The sequence below is a fragment of the Oryctolagus cuniculus genome, chromosome 7 (genome assembly GCF_051225735.1).
Source record: "Oryctolagus cuniculus isolate XC-2025 breed Fujian yellow rabbit chromosome 7, ASM5122573v1, whole genome shotgun sequence".
In the NCBI taxonomy this organism is placed as follows: Eukaryota; Metazoa; Chordata; class Mammalia; order Lagomorpha; family Leporidae; genus Oryctolagus; species Oryctolagus cuniculus.
In genome coordinates, this window is record NC_142873.1 from 158630073 (window position 1) to 158654486 (window position 24414).

The window sequence follows — 24414 nt, forward strand, 5'->3', positions numbered from 1 at the left end:
ACCAGGAAGCAGCTTCTGGCTCCTGGCTTTGGATCCGTCCAGCTCCAGCCATTGCAGCCATCTAGGGAACGAACCAGTGGATGGGAGATCTCTCTGTCTCTGTCTCTCTCTAACTCTGCCTTTCAGATCAATAAATAAATCTTTAAAAAACTGATTTATTGCCGGCGCCGTGGCTCACTAGGCTAATCCTCCGCCTTGCGGCGCCGGCACCCCAGGTTCTAGTCCCGGTCGGGGCGCCGGATTCTGTCCTGGTTGCCCCTCTTCCAGGCCAGCTCTCTACTGTGGCCCAGGAGTGCAGTGGAGGATGGCCCAAGTCCTTGGGCCCTGCACCCCATGGGAGACCAGGAGAAGTACCTGGCTCCTGCCATCGGATCAGCGCAGTGCGCTGGCCGCAGCGCGCCGGCTGCGGTGGCCATTGGAGGGTGAACCAACGGCAAAGGAAGACCTTTCTCTCTGTCTCTCTCTCTCACTGTCCACTCTGCCTGTCAAAAAAAATAAATAAAACAAAACAAAACAAAACAAAACAAAACAAAAAAACTGATTTATCAGGGAGACAGAGAGCTTCTGTTGGCTGGTTCATTCCCCAGGTGCCAACCGTCCCTGGGGCTGCGCCAAGCCAAAGCTGGGAGCTGGGAATGCAGTCCAGATTGTCCACGTGGGTGGCAGGAGCCCAGCTCCCTGAGCCACCCCCTGCTGTGTGGGGGTCTGGAGCCCGGGCTCGGCGTGAACCCCGTATTCTGACTCGGAATGTGGGCACCTCAACTGCTGCCTGAATGCCCAGGCCTGATCCGTGTCCTCATCTCTTTAATCCCGAAGCAGACGGAAGTGGCTGAAGTCACCGCAGGCCTGCGGTTCCTGCCGAGGGGAGCCCTGACTGTCCCCGGGAGCTAGACGTGGTGGGGCCTCTGCTTCCAGCTCCTTCCACGCCCAGAGCTGTCTGGCAAGGCTGCGGCATAGCCAGAGTCCTCGGGGAAACATAAAATGCAGGGAGAAGAAAAGCCTTCCTGTCAAGGACTTGGGCTCCCGCTCCCCGTGTCCGTCCACGCAGGGGGCTTCCTGCCGCCGGACTTCACGGGTGCCGAGGGTTGCAAGCACTTGTCCCAGTGGACACAGCTAGGTAAACAGCGGGAGCGGGACTTGACCTCAGCTCGGCCGCCCGTTGCACGCGAGCCCCAGCACGTCACCGTGGTGCACCGACCACAGCGCGGACATCCCGACAGCCTGCTGGAAATGCAGCCCACCCCGACCTGCCCACCGAATCTGCACCTCTTCCTCGAATCCCAGGAAGGGGCGGGGTCTGGGTGGCAGTTTGAAGCGCCAGTCAGACCTCACCCTACACAGGGACCGTGCGGCGCCCCGGGGCCCACGGGAGCCTCGGCGGCTGCGGGTGCGAGGTGAATTCACCTGTGGACCAGGAGGCGGCTCTGGTGCCTCCGGAGGGCTCGCCCTGAGCAGGAGCCGCTGCCTCCTACGCGAGTGATCTCCCCCAGGACAGCCTCTTGGAGACAGGATCCCATGGACGACTGCCCCCATCTGAGAGAACGGAGCAGCGCCACACAGCTGGTCAGAGGGGCTGGGCGGAGCGGCTGGCTGATTCCCTGCTGAGGGTCAGGGTCATAGACGCAGGGCAAGCCAGCCAGGCCCTCGTCCTGCTGCGTCAGCGTCCCTCTCCCTCTCGTCTCCTCTCAGAATGCTCCCCTTCCTGCCGCCTCAGAGCAAGGTCAACAGCCCACCTGTGAGAAAGGCCCTTTCAGGGCCCGGCGCTGTGGCATAGACGGTTAGACCACTGTCTACAGTGCCAGCATCCCGTTTGGGCACCGGTTCGAGTCCCGGCTGCTCCACTTCCAATACAGCTCCCTGCTAAATGCACTTGGGAAAACATTGGAAGATGGCCCAAGTGCTTGGGCCCCTGCACCCACCTGGGAGACCCAGAAGAAGCTTCTGGCTCCTGGCTTCAGCCTAACCCAGCCCCAGCCTTTGTAGCCACTTGGGGTGAACCAGTGGATGGAAGATCTCTGTTTTCTCTCTGTATTTCTGCCTTTCAAATAAATCAATCTTTATAAAAGGAAGGCCTTTCATAACCTTCAAGAATCCCACACACAAGCAGCTTCTCAGGTTTGCTGGTGGGGTGGGAGGGAGCCACAGGGGCCGGTCCCACCCGAGTCAGCTATGCCCGCCCCACACCCTGCAGACAGAGGCCTGGGGTCATAGGAGCACCAGCTGCAAAAACATGGAGGCTGTTTGCTCTCACCAGGAGTAGGCCACCCTCCCAGCTTCCTGGAGCATTCTAGAAAAATCAGAGTGAAGCCCAGGACCCAGGCCACATGAGGCCACAGTGGCACTAGCGCTGGCGGCCTGCTCCGGCCTCAGTACAAGCGGCCGAGTGAGGCCTGGGCGAGGAGCGGGCTGAGGTTGCTAAGGCGCCCACAGCAAACTGAGACCAACAGACAGGGACGGGCGTGGGCGAGGAAACAAGTCAGCCCGGCCAGGCCCAGGATTCACTGTCACCCTCGAGGGACCACTCCACAGCCAAGGTCCACGGCAGGAGGTGAGACGTGAACGGTGAGAGCCCTTGAATGCCGCCTGCTCCAGCCTTGCCAACAAACTGACTCACAAACCCATCGCCAGGTCTTTGTGGCAGTGGGGCCAGGGCTCCGTGGAGCCAAGGTGACCAGGAGTCGCAGAAAAGGCATAAACGTAGAGAAGCTTTTATTGGGTGTGGGAAAGGGGGGAATCAGCGTGACCCCGAGTTCCACCTGATCGACCCCACGTCCCCTCCCCTCTGTGTACTCAGAGCTGCAGCGTTCTCAGGACAGACGCATGGCCTTGCTGATCCGTGGGGCCGGGCCCCTGGCCGCTGCTGTCCCGCACACGGTCAAAGGCAAGGGTGGAGGGCAGGTGGCTCTCCCGGAGCCGCCTCCAAGTAAGTGGACTGTTTCAGGAGCCTCTCGCAACGTCGGACTTGCAAAGACCTGAGCAGAAGTGGGACAGGGGGCCGAGGAAGGAGTGTGTGTGGCACACGGGCCGCTTAGGCATTGTACGAGGAGGAGGACACGCTGCCGCCGTGGCCTGTCCAGTTAGTGTGGATGAACCGTCCTGGTTCGGCTAAGAGTTCGTACGTGTGAGCCCCGAAGTAATCCCGCTGAGCCTGGGAAACAGGAAGTGGAGCAGCTGAGGCCACCGCCCAGCCGCAGGCCCCCTGGCTCCCAGCAGGGGCCGTCCGGCACGGCTCCGCACGCTCACCTGGATAAGGTTGGCCGGCAGCAGCTCGTGTCTGTATCCGTCATAGAAGGCCAGCGCGGTGCTGAAGCAGGGCATGGGGATGCCCGCCTGGACCCCGGTGCTCACTGCCCGCCGCCAGGAGGCCTGGGCAGGGAGGGCAAAGCCGGCCGTGAGCGGTCCGCTCTGCCTGAGACACGCTACCCGCTTCCACGCACACCCACGCCCCCAGGTGACAGGGGCCCCGGGGCAGAACCCACCCAGAAGGCCGCCGCCCCCAGCCACGGGCCACGCACCTGGCAGGTCTCGACAGCTGACTTGAAGAAGTCGTCCAGCAGCAGATTCTGAAGTTCTGGGTTCCGATCAAATGCGTCTTTTATCTTTCCCAGGAATACACTGAAATGATCAAGAGGAAAGAAGGCAGTGAAATCTTTTTTTTTTTTTTAAGATTGAAGCCAGAAGCCAGGGGCTTCATCCAAGACTCCCGCTTGGGTGGCAGGGGTCCAAACCCTTGGGCCATCTTCCACAGCTTTCCCAGGCCATTGGCAGGGAACTGGGTGACAAGTGGAGCCGCCGGGACAAGAGCCAGTGCCTACACGGGATGCTGGTGCTGCAAGTGGCAGCTTTATTTGCTAGGTCACAATGCTGCCCCCCTCCCCCCTTTTTTGTTTTAAAGATTTACTTATTTATTCAAAAGGCAGAGCCAGAGAAACCTTTCATCCGCTGGTTCACTGCCTGTATGGCCACAACAGTGAGGTCTGGGCCAGGCTGATGTTAGGAGCCAGAAACTCTACCCAGGTCTCCCGGAGGGTGGCAGAGGCCCAAGCACCTGGGTTCTCACTCACTGCCTCCCCAGGCGCGCGGCGGCCGGAAGCTGGGTCACAGCAGCAGAGCAGGGCTCCGGCACGGGATGCCGGTGCCAACCACCTGCCCCTCCTCCTGTACACTTTAATAATCAGTCAGTTGTAGGTGACGCAGGGTACCTAACACCATGTAAATGCTATAAGCAGTGGTTAAACTGCACTACTTAGGGCTTAATAAAAGCAAAACTGCATGTCCAGCACAGATACATTTTTTTTCCCCAAATAATTTCAACCGGTTGATGAGATCCACAGATGTGACGGGCGGCTGGGCAGGCCAGGTGCGCTGTGGAGCCCTCCACTGCCCTGTGGCCGGTGCTCTGAGGGAGGGCCACCGCGTCACTTCTGGGCAGCCCCGGAGCCAGTGACCTGAGCCCCCGTGCCCCGGGGCTGCCCCCACTCACCTGCGGATGATGCAGCCGCCCCGCCACATCAGGGCGATGCCGCCGTAGTTGAGGGTCCAGCCGAACTCAGTGGCCGCCTGTCGCAGCAGCATGAAGCCTTGGGCGTAAGAGATGATCTTGGAAGCATAGAGTGCCTAGGGAGTGACGGGGAGACAGCAGAGTGGCTGCCCCCACCTGCCGCCTGCCCCATGTGGCAGGGGGGCTCCCCAGAGGGACAGAGGGACAGGGAGAGGTGGCCGGGCTCAGGCCCCCGCCACCGCCTCCTCCCAGGCCCCACCTTACGAATGTCCTCCAGGAACGACCTCTTGTCGCCTTGGAACGCAGCCTTCGGGGGCCCCCGCAGCAGCTTGCTGGCTTGAACCCTCTCGTCCTTCAGAGATGACAGGCAGCGCGCGAAGACGGCCTCTCCTGCGGGCAGCCATTGAGGGCAGGGGGAAGACGGGGCCATGGCGGGGGCCAGGCCAGGGAGCCCAGTCCATGACCGCTCAGGCCACAGAATTCCACCCGACCGGAAAAATCGCCTGGGAACAGCTCTGAACAGCTCCGCTGATGACGAACCTCTGGACCAGTCCTCCACTGGACTCTGGAGTCCAGAGGGAAAACAGAGCTAAAAGCGCTAGGATCCAGAATTACTCAGACTGGGCCATGAATAAAATTTCAATTCCAACTTGGAGGACTTCAGTCGGAGATGTCCACCCAGGACAGGGAAGCACCGTGTGCCCGCCCCGCCCCAGCACCTGCCACATCTCGCGGTTCTCGGTGTGCCCCTGGTCCAGGATCACAGCTCTACTTCATCTGAATAAGTCATTCCAACCTGGCACCTTAATTTAAAGCACTTCACATCTTCAAAAAAAGAGTCCCCGTAAAAGACTGCTTGTTTGACTCAGAACTAGAATAACTTCCTCTCAAGCCACGTCCTCCTGCAGACAAAATGAAGTGGGGTCTCTGGGGAGCGACGTCTCGAGGGAAGGGTGCAGCACACGCACGGCTGCCTGGGCCCAGGCGTCGCCCTCTCGCCCACGGGGGCACCCACAGGGACTGAGCAGGCGCACAAGGATGCTTTCAGAGACAGCTGCGGCCGAGGTGGGCGGGGGGAGCAGAGAGGCCTCCCTGCCCCGGGGTCCCTGCCGGCCTGGCAGAAGGGGAGAGAGGGCTCTGCAGTGCAGGAGAGGAGGCCTCCTCCTGACCTGACTCACAGACTGCATCAGGCAGGGACGGCCCCGCTCCCGGCCTCCCTCTGTGTACTCAGCGTGGGACTAACAAACCCTGCCCTCCTCACTGCGCCTCCCACGGCACGTTCTTGACCAGGGAGCGGCAACGGGGATCAGGAGATCAGGGTGGGGAAGGCGCCGGTGTGGGGACAGCAGCGGGAAAGTGTTTTCTCAGGGGGAGCCACACCGCCAGCCATGCCACCAGTCAGCCACACCGCCAGCCACACCGCCAGCCACGCCACCAGTCAGCCACACCACCAGCCATGCCACCAGTCAGCCACACCACCAGTCACGCCACCAGTCAGCCACACCACCAGCCACACTGCCAGCCACGCCACCAGTCACGCCACCAGCCACGCCACCAGTCAGCCACACCGGCCCTGCCTTTGGCTCTGGGCCTGAGCTCCATCTCTTCATTTTAAAGGGCCAGCTTCTGGTTTTGTTCATCAGCTCTTACTAATTTTTTCTATTTATTTCTGGTTTTTATTACTTCCCTTCATTGTTCTGAGTTTGACACTTAGCTCACTGACATAAGATAAAAACATGGTTGGGGCCAGCACTGTGGTGTAGCAGGTAAAGCCGTCGCCTGCAGTGCCGGCATCCCATATGGGCACTGGTTCGAGACCTGGCTGCTCCACTTTTGATCCAGCTCTCTGCTATGGCCTGGGAAAGCAGTGGAGGATGGCCCAAGTCCTTGGGCCCCTGTGCCCACGTGGGAGACCCAGAAGAGGCTCCTGGCTTTGGATTGGCACAGCTCTGGCCATTGCAGCCATCTGTGGAGTGAACCAGTGTATGGAAGACCTTTCTCTCTGTCTCTCTGCCTCTTTGTAACTCTGCCTTTCAAATAAATAAATATTAAAAAAAAAAAAAAGATAAAAGCATGGCTGGGAAGGTGACAAAGCAACTTCAGGAGAGTGGGTATCTTGTTTTTAAAGTTATTTGAAAGAGTGACTGAGAAAGAGAGGGAGAGAGAGAATGAATCATCCATCCACTGGTTCATTTCCCAAATGCTCACAACAGCTAGGGCTGAGTTAGGAGACCTCATCCTGGTCTCCCACGTGGGTGGCAGGCACCCAAGCACTTGAGCTTCTGCTGCCTCCCCGGTGCCTTGGAGGGAGCTGGAGGGGAAGCAGGGGGCACGCATCCAGGCGCTGACGCAGCACGCAGGCATCTGTTTAATCTCTGCACCACAACGCCACCTTCTTTTTACCTTATTTAGTATTTTAATTAAGTTTAATTAAGTTAAAAGGCAGACAGATTTTCCATCCACTGGTTTACTCCCCAAACACTTGAAATAGCCAGGGCTGGGTAGCTGGAGCCAGGAGCCCAGAACTCAGTCCAGGTCTCCCCTGTGGGTGCCAGGGCCCCACGGACTTGACCCATCACCTGCTGCCTCTCAGAATATGCCTCAGCAGGAACCGAAGACTGGGAGTGGGGCGAGGGCTTGTGGGACGTGAATGTGATCAGCACTGCACTGCGGGAACCAGTGGGGCCGTGGCTGGCCCAGGCACTCTGGTAGGGCATGCGGGTGTCCTGAGCGGCAGCATTCCGCCACGTGTGTCCGTGTGGCTTCCTTCTAAAAGAGCACACGGAAGGAACGCAGGGAAAGACCACTCAAGGACTTCAAATGTACAGCGAATCAGAAAAAACTTACAGGATGAAAAACTCTGAAGACACCAAGAAGTTCTGGTACATGAGCATATGTTATTCTGTGAAGTTTTCTACCAAAAATTCCATTACGGTTTCCGCCCCATTAAAAAGATCCTAAGTCAAGGAGTACAGTTAAGTCACTAATGCTAAAATAGTCCAAAGGTAAAACTGGAAAGGACAGTAACTTCCAAATTTACCTCCAAGCTCCCACGAATGAGAGAAGCATTATAAAGAGATTCAAGGGGTGGGCACGGTGGCTGCCTCTCACGAGATGTAGTCCATACAGGAGTGCCTGGGACCAAGTCCCACCTCCGCTTGTAATTCAGCTTCTTGCTAACTCACCTGGAGGCAGCAAATGACAGCCAAGCACTCGGGTTTCTGCCACCCATGTGGTAGACCCGGACGAAGTTCCTGACTCCTGGCTTTAGCCTGGTCTAGTCCCCACTGTTGTGGCCATTTGGGGAGTGAACCAGAGGACAGAAGGTCTCTCTTCTCTGTCTCTTCCTCTTTCTCTGTCACTCTGCCTTTCAAATAATAAAAGTAAAACATGTGGGGGGACAGCATCGTGGCACAGGGGTAAAGCTGTGGCCTGCAATGCCGGTGTCCCACATTACAGCCCTGACTGTTCCACTTCCAATCTAGGTTCCTGCTAATTTGCCTGGGAAGGTGGCAGAAGGTGACCCCAGTACTTGTACCCCTGCCACTCAAGGGGGACATCTGGATGCAGCTCCTGGCTCCTGGCTCCAGCTCGGCCACTGGGGAGTGAACCAGCAGATGGAAGGTGGATCTCTCTCCCCTGTCTCCTCCTCTCTCTGTCACTCTGCCTTTAATAGATATTTGAAAGCAGAGTCAGCCTCTCTCACGCTGTGTTTCTTCATACGCAAAAGGGCAAAAGCATCTGAAAGCTGTCCAGGGCTGCACACTCTCCAGGAGACCAGGCGAGGGGCAGGTAATTGGTGCAGTGGGTAAATGGCCACTTGGGGACCCATATCCCATGTCAGAGCACTGGATCCAGTCCCAGCTGCTCCACGTCTGCTCCAGCTCCCTGCTAATGCACCTGGAAAACAGCAGATCACAGCTCAAATATGAGTCCCTGCCTCTCACAAAGGGAGACTTGGATGTAGTTCCTGGCTCCTGGCTCCTGGCTCCAGGCTGGCCGAGCCCCAGCTGCTGTGGCCGTTTGGGGAGAGTCAGAGGATGGAAGACACCTCTCTCTCTGCATTTCAAGTCAATCAATCAATCTTTAAACAACAGCAGGCGAGATCAGTATTCAGACAGACACCCGGGTCAGGCCGCGGGGACGTGGCACGTACCAATGAGGGTGACCGGAACGCCGTATTCCAGGGCCGAGATGGCCGTCCACTTCCCGGTGCCCTTCTGCCCCGCGCTGTCCCTGATCTTTGGCAGCAGCTGCTTGCCGTCAGCATCTTTGAACTTGAGGATGTTGGCTGTGATTTCAATCAGGAAAGAGTCCAGCTCAGTCTTATTCCACTCTTCAAAGGCCTACATGCGGGATGGGAGAGAGGAGGCTGTGCAAGGGCTGCTCCCTGCCCCTCCCCCCGATTCCTCTTGGCCTTGGTTCACCCGCCCGGCATTCCTGGTGCTGTAGGCCTGACTCACCACACTCGGCCCGAGGAGGCTGGTGGACTCCCGCTCCCCCAGACTGGTTCTGTGCTAACCGAGTCGCAGCTGTGTTTGCTGTTGACCCGGTTATGCCGATCTGCTCAGCACCAGAACCACCCCTTCCCAAGTCTCGGGCCCCTCACTTCTCCTGGGGCTACCCTGTCACCTCCCCGGACCTGCCGTGCTCACCTGCTCTGTGACCCACCTCTCACCCCCTCTCACCCCCGTCGGCCTCTCTTCATGGTCACTAGCACCAGCTACTCTTCTATTAGATATTGAATGGTGAGGGGCTGCCTCCCCGGGTCTGGGGGCAGGGGCTCTGTCGTCTTCCCTGCTCTATCCCCGGCACCTACAACTGGGACTCACACATAGGGAGGCCCTCACTTAGGTTTGTTGAGTGAATACATTAAATGTCAGAAAACCAACTAAACATGAACACAGAAAAGCAAAACTCTGCTTCCATGACAACTAAGTCCAGCGTCCTGGGAAACCAAGCAGGGCAAGCCAGGGACAGTGCAGGCCACCAGACGAGGGTGACGCAGGCTAACACAGGGAAGAACCTGCGAGAAGCCTGCACGGCGTGCGCCGACGGCTCTTTCAGTGGCGCTCCACTCGCAGTAACTACGGTGGTATCTGGACACTCTGCGTGGCAGGGAGGACGCCTGGACTGCTGGTCAGCAGCACCACACTGTGGTAATGGCCTTGGCTCTGCAGGACGCTGAGTGAATGAACGCGTGGCCCTTCCTCTGCTTGCAGGGAGCAGACACGTCTGCCTGGAGACGCTGAAGCACTCGGCACTGAATCCTGCACTGACTTGGAAAGGAACCCAGAAAGAAGGTGAAACTGACAGACGGAGCCCGGGACAGCGCAGTGACTGGCAGCCTGCAGGTGGAGTGCGCACGGTGCCCACCGTGCCTTCCGCTGTCCTGTGTGTGCAAATTCTCACAGCTGATCCAGAGTGAGCAGGCAGTGCCACCTCCTGCACGGGACGGCAGCGTTCACTGAGCTAGAGTCCACGCAGTGCCGCAGTCCTGTAACGGCAGCTCCCCGAGCGGCCGGGGCCCGGGGAGCCTCCAGCCTCGTGACCACCTCCTGTACCTCACAGCCTGCTGCGGAGCGCCTCCCCCCGGCGGGGACTCACCTGCGCCATGTCGTCGTGACCCATGCCCAGCACGTCCTTCATCAGGTGGTAGGCCTCACAGATGAGCTGCATGTCTCCGTACTCTATGCCGTTGTGCACCATCTTCACGAAGTGCCCGGCCCCCTCCTCGCCCACCTGGCAGGCACAGGCACCGCGAGGCCGTCAGAGGGGCGCCCGGGCTCGACGCCCCTCCCCACACGAGACGCCACAAACACCCAGTCAACAGGTGTCTCTGAGACAAGTCATGCAGCAATCCAATGCAAGCCCAGTCCCACGCTGTTTAAATAATTCCAGCACATTCCTCCAAAGACTTTTTTCAAAATCCCCAAATTCCCCAGAAGGACCTACAGTTCGTTCATTCTTTCAAAGATTTACTTATTTATTTGAAAGGCAATGTTACAGAAAGAGAGAGAGAGATAGAGGAAGACAGAGAGAGATCCTCTAAGCACTGGTTCACTCCCCAAATGGCTGCAACAGCTGGAGCTGGGCCAGGCCAAAGCCAGGAGCCAGGAGCTTCCTCCGGGTCTCCCATGTGGGTGCAGGGGCCCAAGCACTTGGGCCATCTTCCACTGCTTTCCCAGGACATAGCAGAGAGCTGGGTTGCAAATGGAGTAGCCAGGTCTTGAACCAGCATCCATGTGGGATGCTGGCACTGCACATGGTGGCTTAATCTGCTGAGACGTAGTGCTGGCCCCAGGGCCTAATAGTCCTTTAGCCTCCCTCTACTTTCACTCTGTTGCTGAACCAGTCCCCTACGCTCCAGCCCTCACCCATGAACAGTCTTCTTTGTCCTGAAATTGCCACTTTTCTACAAACTGGAGGTTAAAATAAAAATGGTTAATTAAGTCACATACATTTTTTTCCAAAACACAACTGTATTGCGGTTGGTTCTGTGGTTACTGTGGGCCAAGGAAAAGGACCCGAGAGCCAACATCTAGCCCTCACTCAACCCAGGAAGCCAGAGACGGGTGCCCCCCAGGTCCCCTCACGGACCAGGTCCTGGCACTGCTCTGGCAAGATGTAAACACCTGCATTGCAGGTACTGGGTTAAGGGTGAGACTTTTCATGGTGGATCTTCATGGCTGCAGGTGTTACTCTGATCAGCATGTTCTGTCTCTACAGACAAGATACCCGAGATGCCAAATTAGTGGAAAGCTGTTGAGTGGCAAGGAGTCAGAAGGAAGGGCGTGGCACGTGTGCACCCATCACACACACCCATCTCTGTGACTGCGACGCACCTGTCCTGCAGACCGGGTGCTGGTGGCCTGGGCAGCCTCTGTGCGGATCAGCCCACCGCATGTCAGGGACCGCCCTGTTGGTTCCAGCCGCTGGCCTACCTCTGCTCTTACCGCCCTGCTCATGCAGTCCTGTGACTAATGACATCCTCACCTCTGCCTTCCGGCTACTCCGACAGTGGACTAAGGTGCACCTGCATTTAGATTTTCTCAGTGACCTGAGATGAAGTCTTGAGGCTGCACGAAACCAACACCTAAGCTGATTAAGACACCCAAGGGAGGGCCGGCGCCATGGCTCACTTGGTTAATCCTCTGCCTGCAGCACTGGCATCCCATATGGGCGCCAGGTTCTAGTCCTGGTTGCCCCTCTTCCAGTCCAGCTCTCTGCTGTGGCCCAGAAGGGCACTGGAAGATGGCCCAAGTGCTTGGGCCCCTGCACCCGCATGGGAGACTGGGAAGAAGCACCTGGTTCCTGGCTTCGGATTGGCATAGCACCGGCCATGGCAGCCATTTGGGGAGTGAACCAACGGAAGGAAGACCTTTCTCTCTCTCTCTCTCAGAAAGAAATCAACCTCAACATCTGGCACGCCAACATGACTGAGAAAGAGACAGCGTGTCGGAATTGGCGAGGTCCCCCCTGGATTTCGGCAGATTAGGCCCCTCGATGTTTTGTGCGCTGTTCGGTTCTGTGAGAGTGAGCACAGAACCCCCTCCTACGCCCCTTTCCTTGTCCTTGTCCTCGGTCTAAGTGACCCCAGGTTAGGCACACACCCCCCAGAAGCATAACACCGCTTCTCGGCTCCTCCTTTTACTTTCGATTCACGCAGCGAATTCACATAAGGGACTGATCATCCCAGAATTCGGAACCAAGTCATCTTTCCTCCCTCGAGAGAGGTGACGCTCCAGAGACACCGTGTGGGCATACGGCCTTGACCTAACGAATCAAGGAAGTCCCCCACTAAGCACAGGACATACGTACGATCTGACACACCACTGTCTGTCTGTCTAACGAAGGGAACCCCTGCAGAATGCCATCAACACCTGAGGTGCTAGGAATTTGCATTGCTACAGCAGCAGTGCTGTGCGTGTCTTTCCTTTGGCTAGAGTTGGCGTGGTGCGCCGCCCTTAAACACTCAAACATGGGAAAGATACCCCCTCTCAGAATCCCATGCAGATGACCAAACATAGTGAATCTGAGAGTGATAAGAGCCTAACACTCCAGGTCCCTGTCTCACAGACAACAGTTGATGACTTAGGGAGAGACAGCTCTGATAGTGAAAAGGACAATGTAGCAAACAAGGTAGCAAACAACGTAGCAAACAATGTAGCAAACAACGTAGCAATGCCTGGTCAGCCACCCCCACATACCCCAGGCATGAACTTAGAGGACCTCAAAGCAGTAACTCATGCGAGGTCATCCCATCTGCACCCAGTGAGGATCCCACATTTGTGGCAGTACTCAGGCACCCCAGGCTCTCAGGGCAGCTGCTAGACCCCATCCCACCTACATGTTTGCCATTAATATAGGAATGGACACAAAATTCAGGCCCTGGATTCCTACGCCCTTAGAAAGGCTGCTGCTAACCAAGGGCCGAGGATATGCTTGTGTCTTTCCAGAGAATGCGGGACAGCCCATTTGGGTACAGCCAGAAACATCAAGCCTGCAACTGACAGCCAACCAGAACCAGCTGAACAAGACAGAGTCCACCTTATTAGCAGACACACCTGCCCTATCGTCCTACCCTGAGAAACTGCCCATAGGCACATCTGCTACTGCTTTATACCCCACTAGCTCTGGTCAGCCACTCCAATGGCCCACAGCCTGTGTGCGGTCACGCCATTCCTGATTAACACTGTTCCTCATTCCCACCCCCATCTGAGAAAGCACTCCTGTGGTCTCTCGTTTTGAGCGCTGGTTAGTCAATGACGGGTAAGATCCCCTGTGGGACAACCTAAGAAAGGCACAGTCGCGTACGGAGACCACATGGAAACGGGGTCAACAATGGTATGGCCAAGAATCATGCCTCCTGTTGCTCAAAATACACGAAAAGGGGGAAATGTGGTGAAATGAGAAGGTGAGAAGGTCATGCCAAGATGGCCGCTGACAACAGAAACTGTCTGGCAACAGGCTGTGATTGGATGGTTTCAGAAACCACATGATAACAGAGCCTGACTGGCAACTGGCTGTGATTGGATGGCTTTGGAAACTGCCTGGCAACAGGTTGTGATTGGTTAGGGCATAGACCGCCCCTTGACCGGATTGGCTGCCTTGGCTATATAAGCAGCTGTAGCAACTGAAATAAACGAGTCTTCCAGCTGCTCGCCTCTGGCCCGCTTTCACCCGACTCCCGGGGGCTGTGTGGTGACTCCGCGCCTCTTGCCCCCACCATGCTCCTCTCAGAAATGAATCCTCTCAGAAGAAATCAACCTCAACAACTGTCTATAACTACCTGTCCAAAAAAAAAAAAAAAAAAAAGACACCCAAGGGCAAGGGCTGCTCCTCCTTCATCACTTCGTCCCGCGTGTGTGCAAAAAGAGCCCCTTAGCGCTGCACTCGCCGGGCAGTGATCTGATGCCGAGGAGGCGAAGTCCCTTCCCAAGCCTTCAGACTGACCCCTGAGCTCACGGCTCCAGCCTGGCCGCCCCCAGCAGACTCTCGCTGAGCTCAGCGGCGCCCCCTGGCGAGAAGGGGACGATCCGCACCTAGCACCCCTCCCACCTGCCTCGCGTGCAAGTGAACAGCAACATTAGCGTCCAAATTGCTGATAGAAAATTAAAGGGGAGGAGGGGCGCAAGCAAGACATCCCAGAGGTCAGCAGGTCCGATCCTCATGTCCACGAGGGGGAAGTGGCTTGCTGATGTCTCCCAGGTTTACCAGCCGTCTCCCACCTGGCGCATGAGGGCTGAGCTACAACACGGGAGAGAATTCTTTCTGCGGCAGCACAAAAAGCAGGAAGGGGAGGCACTGAATTGGCCGTGCTGCCTTCACATTCGGGGAGGGCCTGCGGCTTCCTGGGTTCAAGCACGGAGCACCTACATCCCAAGCCACGGGAGAGGATTTCTCCAGACTCGTGCGCCAAGGCGACAGCCGCTCAGTCCTCTTCCTCCCACGCAGGCTGCACACTCCACTTCTGATTGTGACACTGTCTCGGGCTATGTGGTAAGATCGTTACGAAACACCTTAGGTCCCTGGGCCTTCCTGTTTCTTTCGGAGGGTTTGAGGAAGGCTGCCTTAGTGTCGACCTCTCGGCTGTGCAGAGCACAGGTGCTCGGGGCACGACGGGGTCTGTCCCCCACAGGTTCCTGCGTTGGAAGCGTGGGCCCCATGTTTACTTTGGGAGCTGAGGCAGCCTTTGAAAGCCTGCTGGGAGGCCCCTGCTCACTGGCTGCTTGCCGTCGAAGGACTAAGGCAGTTCACGGGACCCAGAGTGAGTCCTCATGAGGGCGAGGGGCACCTGGCTTCCCCCTTGCTGTGTGATCCTTCCCTCAGCCACCGTGGGGTCATCCACCAGGAGGTCCTATCAGGGCCGTGGCCTTGAAGCCCCGGAACTGTGAGCTAACTAAACCTCTTTTCCGCATGAAGTTACCCAGCTCGGGTATTATGTTATAGTCAGGAAAAGCAGGAACGTGAACGTGACAGGCATGCGTTTCAGACAGCAGCGATGCTAGCAGCATAAGACCAGGACCTTACCTCACAGAGCCAGCCACCGACCCAGGTGGCCTCTGTTCTGTGCACTCCGTCACTCGCACACCCCCATACTGCACCCGGCCTTAAAGGGAGCCCCAGAACTTGCCCAGTCACAGCAGGGTTCTCCAGTTCCGACTTTCGCAGCGATGCTTTGGAAGATGGTCTTGATGTGCGGCCTGCGGGAGGGAGTGGTGAGGTCAGAGCGCTGGGCTGAGACGGCCGTCACCCACTCCAGACCGCCTCCCCCCCCCCCCCCGGCTCTGTCTAGGGGAGGAGGGTGTGCCGCACCGAGGGATGAACGTGCCCCTGCCCCACGCTGGCTGACACGACCCGGGAAAGGCCGGGCGGAAGCGGCACCCACCCACCAGAAGCCCCTTCCCTTGCAGCACCAGGAGCGGCTGTGACTGCCGACGGCGAGCACCGGGAGCTGTTTAGAGACCCTCTGACCCTCTGTTCTCGCGTCGGATGGCAGGCGGTAGCAGGTGCAGCACAATTCCGAGAGGGCAGGCGGGCGACTTGCTGCAGAGATCCGTTACCTCAGAGCAAGAGCAGCTCCTCCAGGAAGCTGTGCGCACCCCGAGCTTTCCTGACTGTCCTGCTCATGGTCTTAGATGTATCTTACTTGTTTGAATAGCAGAGTGATAGAAAGAGAGGCAGAGAGAGAGAGAGAGAGAGAGAGATCCTCCATCCGCTGATTCACTCCCCAGATGGCTGCAACGGCCGGGCTGGGCCAGGAGCCTAGAACTCCACCAGGGTCTGGCACGTGGGTGTAGGCCATCTTCAGTTGCTTTTCCAGGTGTATTAGCAAGGAGCCAAGACCGGAAGCAGAGTAGCCAGGACTCCACCCGGTGCTCTGATACGGGTGCTGGTGTCACAGGCAGTGACTGAACCAGCTGTGCCCCGACGCCTGCCCCGACTCCCTAGTGAACACCGTGCACACGCGGCTGCCAAGTTAACTTTCACAACAGCTCTGAGTGCTCAGCACGCAGTCAGGACGCCGTCGGGGGCCCTGCCACCCACGTCAGAGTGCCTCAGTTTCAGTCCTGGCTCCACTTCGGATCCAGCTCCCTGCCTACGTAAACCCACAGAGGCCGCAGTGGATGGCTCAAGTACTTGGGTCCCTGCCACCCATGTGGGAGGCCTCTGTTAAGTTCCTGGTTCCTGGTTCCGGCCTGGCCCAGCCCTGGTTGCTGGGGACATTGAGGAAGTAAAGTGAAATGGCCAGCACTTAACCACTGGGACACGGGCGTCACAAGCGGCAGCTGAACCCACTGCCCACGATGCCCCTGCCCCCCAGGATAAGCATTTTTAATCCTGCGAGAAGCAGGATTCTTCTTGTACACTTTACACGCTTAAGAGAATCCCCAGGCTTCTCAGCAGAGAGGTAATTTAGGGAGAATTTAAAAATAAACCCGTCACCCTTCAGGGTCAGGCTTGGTCACTCGGGCGCTTTATTCCTGACGTAATTCTAGAACAAGTGGCAATCAGACTCACTCAGGAAAGAACGCCCCCTCTCCACGTCTCCCTCAAAAGGTTCCTCCCTTTGGCTCACTGCGTCCCTTTGCTCCACCTCTCTCCCCATCCGGCTTTCTCCTCTGCCCGCCCCCCACCCCCGCCCCGCGGAGCCGGCGAGGAATCCATCGGCGGGCAGACACCGCGACCCGCGGAGGTGCCTACAGCCCTGACTCACGTCAGCAGCGCACGTGCCCTCCCGTGGCCGACCCCGCCTCTGCCGCACGTACCCTCCCGTGGCCGACCCTGCCTCTGAGCAGAGCACAGCAGGTGACCCAAAGTTTGTTTTCCCAAGAGAAGGGCAAATTCTCTGCCTCGATCTCAGGCCGGATTTTCCATTACTCACAACTGTTAGTTATCTGTGGGCCACACACCAGCGGGGAAGAGGCAAACCTTACTCCTAAGTGCGGTCAGTGCACGGGCATGGTCCCAGCTGCTTCCTCCCAGCCTACTTAGAACCCCCAGTGCCAGTCTCGCAGAGGGTGAGGGAGGAAGAGACAGAGAAGAGTAGGCACGCATGAGGGCCCTTCAAACGGCTCCTGGAAACGCGGACTATGAAAAAGCTGTGCGTGGAGTTCCATTTTTTACACCAAAATAAATTGAACTTTCTTAAATTCCATTTTTCTGTGAACTATTTTTCTTTAACGTTTATATTTGAGAGGCAGAGAGAGAGAGAGAGAGAGACATTTCCCACCTGCTGGTTCACCCCCCAAACCCCTGCAACGGCCAGGCTGGGCCGGGTGACGCTGGGAGCTGGAAACACAGCTCAGGTCTCCCACGTGAGAGGCAGAGACCCAGTCACTTGAGCCATCGCCACTGCTGCCCAGGGTCCGCACCGTCCCGAGGCGGCGTCAGGTGCAGAGCCGGGTACTGGCCCAGGCACTCGGATGTGGGCTCTGGGCACCCAGCTGCTGGGCCAAACGCTGCCGCTCCAGACTTCCGGAAGAACCCTCGTGTATTCTGTCACAGCAACCAAAGGTCTGGAGGACGAAGTCCCTCCAGCATCTCCCAGCACTGGCGCCCAGGGCGACGTGGGGGTCCCTGGCTCACTCCTCCAGGCAGGCCCCCTGCACTGAGACAGGGGGGCGCCCAGACTCACCAAGCCTCTTTGTTCCCTCCTGGCATGAGTGACGGCCCGTACCGGGCCCCTTCCTCTCCACCGCTCACTCCGCTCCCCACAAACAAGATCCCCTTGGCCTTGAGGTCTCGACATCGTCTCTAAAGGAAAGAAAAAGAATTCTATGAAGGGCCCACAAAGTAAGTTTCCCCCCGGGAGAGAAAGGTGAGACAGGGACGGAGATCCACCTGGAAGATGTCTCGGGGGTCTGGGAGCAGCCGTCACCCCAGGCCGTGAATCCCCCCCCGCCCCCCGTGTGGGAGTTGATAAAGAGCGACAAGAAGCCCCGGATGCTTGAGACAGCAACCCTGTTGCTGAAGGCGATAACAAAGTCACACTCGCGCTCTCGTTCGGCTGGCGGCGGCCTTGTGCGACACTGTTCACCGGCGGTTGGTTCAGCGCAGTAGGACGGACTGGGGTCAGCACTCTCCCGGCATCCGAGACCCTCAGAGCTGCGGTTCCCAGCCCCCGCCCGTTGACACGCCGTGGATCAGTGGGCAGTGGGCAGGGAAAAGCACTGCCGGTCGGGCTCCCGGCCGCCTGCTCCAAGCAGCAGCCTCTCTTCTGAGTCAGGCGTGCGACTGAGACCCTCATCCGCCGTGCATCCCAGCAGTCCCCGCCGCTTCCTCGAGACGGCCCCACAGGACGGCGCCTCTGTCACAGGTGGAATCTGCTGCCTTTTTCTGGAGCGTTCTCAGAGCCTGGACTGAAGAGCACTTACCGTGGTGTCCCTATATTCCGAGTTTCCCCCATCAATGATGATGTCACCAGCGTCCAGCAGTGGAACCTGTAACCAGACGTCAGCATTAAGTGGGCCAAAGACAGGGAACAAGAGCCCTGGCCGACCGACACAGGCAAGAACGTGCCCAGAGTAAACACAGCCTAGCAAAGCGTGGGTCATTCGCCTCGGATCCAACAGGATGTGGCTCCCCAAACTCATGTTTGAACCCCAACAGTTAACAGTTAATGGATTCGTGGATGACATTGGAGGCTTGATCCAATTCTGGCGTCTGAAGGTGGAGACTTGGGAGTGACTGGTTTGGACCGGGTTGCTAGGGGGAGCCCCGAGATCGCCTTGCCCATCCCTCTCTGCTTCCCTGTCCGCCCTGAGACCGGCCACCAGAGCCAGACCACGGGGCAGCCTGGCCTCAGCCGGTGACTTCCCAGACTGCAAGTGGAGCCCCTTCTTCCCCGAGCGCCCGAGTTAAAGTCGTGCCAGGCTGACCAATCACTTGCTCTGCCGCCACCATCCCTCTTCAGTGATCCCGCCCACCAAATCCAGAACTGTCCACAAACGGCGCCACCCCCTGAACTACTCCAAGTACTTTAAAAATGACTTACTGGAGAGTCAGAGAGGGACAGAGCGACAGCGGCTGGCTCTCTCAGTGCCAACAACAGCTGGGGCTGGGCCAGGCCAAAGCCAGGAGCCAGAAACTCTATCCAGGTCCCCACAGGGTGGCAGGGACCAAATACTTGAGCCATCACCTGCCCTCTCCCAGGGTGCACAGTAGCAGGAAGCTGGAACCGGGAGTTGAGCCAGGGCTCAGGTATTCTGATACAGGATACAGCGTCCCAACTCATCCTGACCAATAGGCCAAATGCCCAACAGTGAGTAATCTCAGATTTTTATAAGGATTTTTCAAAAAATTAACAGGAAATGCATATTGTAAAAAAACTAGGCAGGGGCCGGCGCCGCGGCTCAATAGGCTAATCCTCCACCTAGCGGCGCCAGCACACCGGGTTCTAGTCCTGGTCGGGGCGCCAGATTCTGTCCCGGTTGCCCCTCTTCCAGGCCAGCTCTCTGCTGTGGCCAGGGAGTGCAGTGCAGGATGGCCCAAGTGCTTGGGCCCTGCACCCCATGGGAGACCAGGAGAAGCACCTGGCTCCTGCCTTTGGGTCAGCGCGGTGCGCAGGCAGCAGCGCGCCGGCCACGGCGGCCATTGGAGGGTGAACCAACGGAAAAGGAAGACCTTTCTCTCTCTCTCTCTCTCTCTCACTGTCCACTCTGTCCAAAAAAAAAAAAAAAAAAAAAAACAAAAAAAAAAAAAACTAGGCAGGGCTTCCAGAGTTTTTGCACTAAAATAAACTTACCTTTTAATTCTACTTTCCATGAACTTTCTGAAGTGCTTTAGTGAAACAAACAACTTGGAAAGCTTATACTTCCATAGTGTGCCTCCCGCCTAGTGAATAGCCCCAGGGCTAGGACCAGCTCCCAGGATCTAAAACACTTGCTATAGAGGCTCTTTCTGGAACACAGCAGGCCACACGATGTCATGTGTGAATGAATGATCTCATCGTCACGGTTTGGAAGTGGTAGGAAGAGGCTGGGGATGGCCTTGTGGCAGAGTGGGTAAAGCCACCACACCGGCATCCCCTGTGGGCGCTGCTTCTAGTCCCGGCTGCTTCACTTCTGATCCAGCTCCCTGCTAATGGCCTGGGAAAGCAGGGGAAGATGACCCAAGTGCTGGGGCCCCTGCATCTACATGGGTGACCAGGACGAAGCTCCTGGCTCCTGGCTTTGGCCTGGCTCAGCCCTGGCCACTGCCATCATCTGGGGAGTGAACCAGTGAATGGGAGACCCCCCCCCCCCACCTCTCTAACTCTGCCTTCCAAATAAATGAAAAAATCTTTAAGAAAAATGTAAAAAAGGAAGAGGCTGACCCCCTAAAGAGAACTTCCCCTGGCACACCCCTCGGCGGGCTCTGTTACGATTGCTCCACTTCCCCCGGAAGGCTCCCAGTCAGCGTGACAACGTTCTCTGTGCTGGAGGAGAACCTGCCTCTCTCAGCCCACTCGGTCTGAAGCTAATCGCAGCAGCTTGGTTCACAAGATCCTTTCTACTTTAAAAAACAGTAGCACAATTACAAATTCTCCTCGCTGGGGAGACAGCCCAGTGTTAACGCCTGTCCTCACTGCATTTCTTACCAAACATTTCTTCCAAACAGGGAGTCTCTTGTTTTTCAGAGTTATGACTCTAGAATAGTTGTTACGGTATCTAAATAAACCCCTTCCACAGGCTCCCCTTCATTCGTGTGCACGTCTGTGCTTCCATGTAAGTACACTTCCCAGGGCCAGCAAACTGTCTGGAACAAAAATAGGTGCCCAGCATGTAGTTCCCAGAATTCCCTAGGGGGACCTGGTGGTGCCGCTACCAAGTTACGCGGCCTTTTGAGAACCACCGCTGTGTACGAATACGAGAACATGCAATCTATTCGTCCATTTAGACCCGGAGGTTTACTAGTGAACAGCACTAAAAACCCATCAGTGTTGCACACTCAACTCTGAAAGACCCTTTTGAACATCAGGGACAGAGAGCCCATGAAGACTGCCGCTGTTCTGAGTCTTTCATGTCTGTGTGTCTATTTATCTGGGGGCAGAGAGCTCCCACCTGCTGGTTCACTGCTCGCACGTCTGTGACGGCCCAGGCTGTGCCAGGCCAAAGCTAGGAGTCTAGACCTCAATCCAGGGGCTGGCGCTGTGGCGAGTGGGTAAAGCCAGCACCTGCAGTGCCGGCGTCCCATATGGGCGCCAGTTCAAGTCCTGGGTGTTCCACTTCCGATCCAGCTCTGCTATGGCCTGGGAAAGCAGTGGAAGATGGCCTGAGTCCTTGGGCCCCTGCACCTGCTAGGGAGACCCGGAAGAAGCTCCTGGCTTCAGATCAGCCCAGCTCCAGCTGCAGCAGCCATCTGGGGAGAGAACCAGCAGATGGAGGACCCCACCCCACCCCGCCTCGGTCTCTCTGTAACTCTGCCTTTCAAATAATAAGTAAATAAATCTTAAAAAAGACCTTAATCCAGGTCGGCTGCCTCCCGCGGTGCACCTCAGCAGGAAGCCAGAATCCAGAGCGAGGCCGCAGACGCAGGCCCTGTGCCACGGGATGCAGGGTCCCAGGCGGTGTCTCAACCACGGCACCCAGTGCCCACTGCTGCTCTCCCCTTTCTACTGAGATGTGTCTTAGTGTCGTGAGAACTGCATGGATAACTAGGACCCCTCCAGGATACACTGTTACTTAATTGGTTCCGGCCCAGTAAGCAATCATTGTGTGGGAACTGGGCAGGCCACATCTAAACACTGAAGGACAAAGTGGGAAGGAAGCAGCATCAGGCAGCCAGCCGGGCAGCTGCGCGGGCCTCACCAGTTTCTCGATGAAGTCGTCCACGGCCTGGCCGGCCTTGACCAGCAACACGATCCGCCGCGGCTGCTTCAGCCTGGACACCATCTCCTCCAAGGACCGGGCGCCCACCACCTTGGTTCCCTTCGCCTCGTTGGCCAAGAAGTCATCCACCTTGGAGACCGTCCTATTGAAAGCACAGACCTAGGGGGGCGGAAGGCCTGGTGAGGCGATGAACGCCCCCCAGCGCGGGCTGCGGCCGGTCAGCCCCTGCTGGGACGCAGCCCCCACCCTGGCCTCCGTGGCGGCGACTGCACCCCGCCCCCGGGTCTCCAGGGCAGTAAGCAGAGCTCTGTCCAGGGCCGCGGGCACCTGGGGTCTCGGGCAGGGCCCCCCGGGGTCGGCCCTGACACCCCCCCCCCCCACTCCAAGGAGGCGGGAGCCGCGGGGTCCCGCAAGGGCGCAGGGCCAGCCCCGCCCGCCACTCACCACGAAGCCGTGGTCATTCATGTTCAGGATCAAGTTCTGACCCATGACCGCCAGGCCAATCAGCGCGATGTCGGCTCTGAGAGGAAGAACGAGAAGCCCGCGTCAGCCTCCGCGAGCCGCCCGCACGCGCCGGGACTGCCCCGGGTCCGGCCCGCAGCCGGACCTGGCCAGGCCCTCGGCCCGCGTCCCCGCCCGGGCCCAGGCCGCCGGAGGCCAGGGGCGGGGACGCCGGGATGCGGAGGCTGCGGGGCTGGCTCGCGACGCGGGCTTCCTCAGGCGACCCCCGGGGCTGGGGAGCCCGGCAGATCCTGGCCCCGGGAAGTTCCGCGCAGGCAAGGCCCGCTCCCCGCGGGCGTGCCACTCACTGGGCCATGGCGGCGGCTGCGCGGCGGGCTGAGGAGATCCGAGGAGCAGAGAAGCGCCGAGAGGTCGGGGCTCCGGGGCTCGGACGGCTCAGTCGGGCTCCTGCTGGCCTCCCGGGCGGCAGCCGCTTACAGCCCTGCTTTCCGGCGCCGACCAATCGGCGGGTAGGGGGCGGAGCTGTGCCGCCACGCCATTGGCTGTCTCCGGCGCCTGTTAGACCACCTGAGGGCAAGTGGGCCCGCCCACTCCCGGGGGCCGGATCAGTGGAGCGCCGAGCAGATCGATGGTACCGAGGGTTCGTGGGTTCCGAGCGCTGGGCCGGGGTCGGTCGCACGGGGCTTGTCGTCGGGCCCCAGGCTCTGCTCCTTGCGGATGCGCGCAGCCACAACGGCGGTAACCCACTCGGTCGGCCCGTTAGGCTTGACTGCCGCGCACTGGGGCGCCCCCGGCGAGGGCCAGGGTCTGGCCTGTTGGTCCTGCCCCGAGGGCGCATGGGGCGGGACGTGGGCCCCCAGTGTCTGCGGCAGACGCGCCGAGCGAGGGAGCTATTGCATTTTCGTTTACGGTTCGTCAGAGGCTCGCTCCCCGCCTGGCTGAAGCTTCCTCTGGGTCTCCCACGTGGGTGGCGATGACTCCGGGGGCTTGGCCATCGCCTGCTGCCCTCCAGGAGGGAGCTGGCGTCCAGGCCGGGCCCTGACCCACTGCACCCCGCAATGAAATGCCCACCTGGGGGCTCCCAGGATTCCGCGGGTCATGGGGACAACCCACAAGACCCCTGCTCCCCAGCTGCCACCGCTGCGTTGAGCCAGGGGCTTGGACTCCTGTCCTTAGTTTTAGTTGTTAACATGGGTCAGTGCTGATGGGTCTCGCATACGGAAAAGGAAAAAGCTCTTTGGGGCCTCAATATATTTATTTGTTAACGTTTATTTTATTTGAAAGGCAGAGAGTCTCCATCTGCTGGTTCACTCCCCAAATGCTGGCCAATAGCCAAGGCGGGGCCAGGCGGAAGCCAGGAACCCAGAACTCAACCTGGGTCTCCCACGTGGGTGGAGGGACCCAGCCATTAGAGCTGTCACCGGCCGCTGTCCAGGGTGCACTACAGCAGGAAGCTGCAACCGGAAACACAGCCGTTTCTTGAACCCAGGCGCTGCACGAGGGATGCGGGCACCCGGTCCAGTGGCTTCAGCCCAGGCCAGGCACCCACCCCCTCAATCATTTTTCTAGGAGCGTGAAGGCGATGGACCTGAGACTTTCAGAAACACTGACTGAGCCCAACTCAGACTTTTTTTTTTTTTTTTTAAAGTAAATGCAGCCTGGATACATTTTTAAAAAGATTTATTTATTTGGGCAGGTGCCGCGGCTCAATAGGCTAATCCTCCACCTGTGGCGCTGGCACCCCCGGGTTCTAGTCCCGGTCGGGGCGCCGGATTCTGTCCCGGTTGCTCCTCTTCCATGCCAGCTCTCTGCTGTGGCCAGGGAGTGCAGTGGAGGATGGCCCAAGTCCTTGGGCCCTGCACCCCATGGGAGACCAGGAGAAGCACCTGGCTCCTGCCTTCGGATCAGCACGGTGCGCCGGTCGCAGCAGCCATTGGGGGGTGAACCAACGGAAAAAGAAGACCTTTCTCTCTGTCTCTCTCTCTCACTGTCCACTCTGCCTGTCAAAAAAAAAAAAAAAAAAAAAGATTTATTTATTTGAAAGAGAGAGAGGTCCTCCGACAATGGCCGGAGTTGTGCCAATCCAAAGCCAGGAGCCAGGAGCTTCTTCCGGGTCTCCCATGCAGGTGCAGGGGC

General features: G+C 58.2%; 1 protein-coding gene across 2 annotated transcripts; it reads right to left on the bottom strand.

Annotated features, from left to right (window-relative positions):
• Nucleotides 1–2692: 2692 nt before the first annotated feature.
• PGD (phosphogluconate dehydrogenase) lies at nt 2693–22736 on the bottom strand. 2 transcript variants are annotated; one of them, XM_002716147.6, is made up of 13 exons: nt 22626–22736; nt 22261–22336; nt 21796–21975; nt 18382–18447; nt 17643–17761; nt 15138–15207; nt 10109–10243; nt 8658–8847; nt 4761–4891; nt 4484–4617; nt 3516–3615; nt 3244–3366; nt 2693–3148 (listed from the first exon to the last, which is right to left on the bottom strand). In XM_002716147.6, exons 1-13 carry the CDS (start codon nt 22631–22633, stop codon nt 3029–3031), a joined length of 1452 nt encoding a protein of 483 aa, XP_002716193.6. In that variant the 5' UTR covers nt 22634–22736; the 3' UTR covers nt 2693–3028. The 2 variants fall into 2 exon arrangements, with proteins under 2 accessions (XP_002716193.6, XP_089157612.1); XM_089301486.1 differs by having other exon boundaries at nt 15035–15207.
• Nucleotides 22737–24414: the final 1678 nt, after the last annotated feature.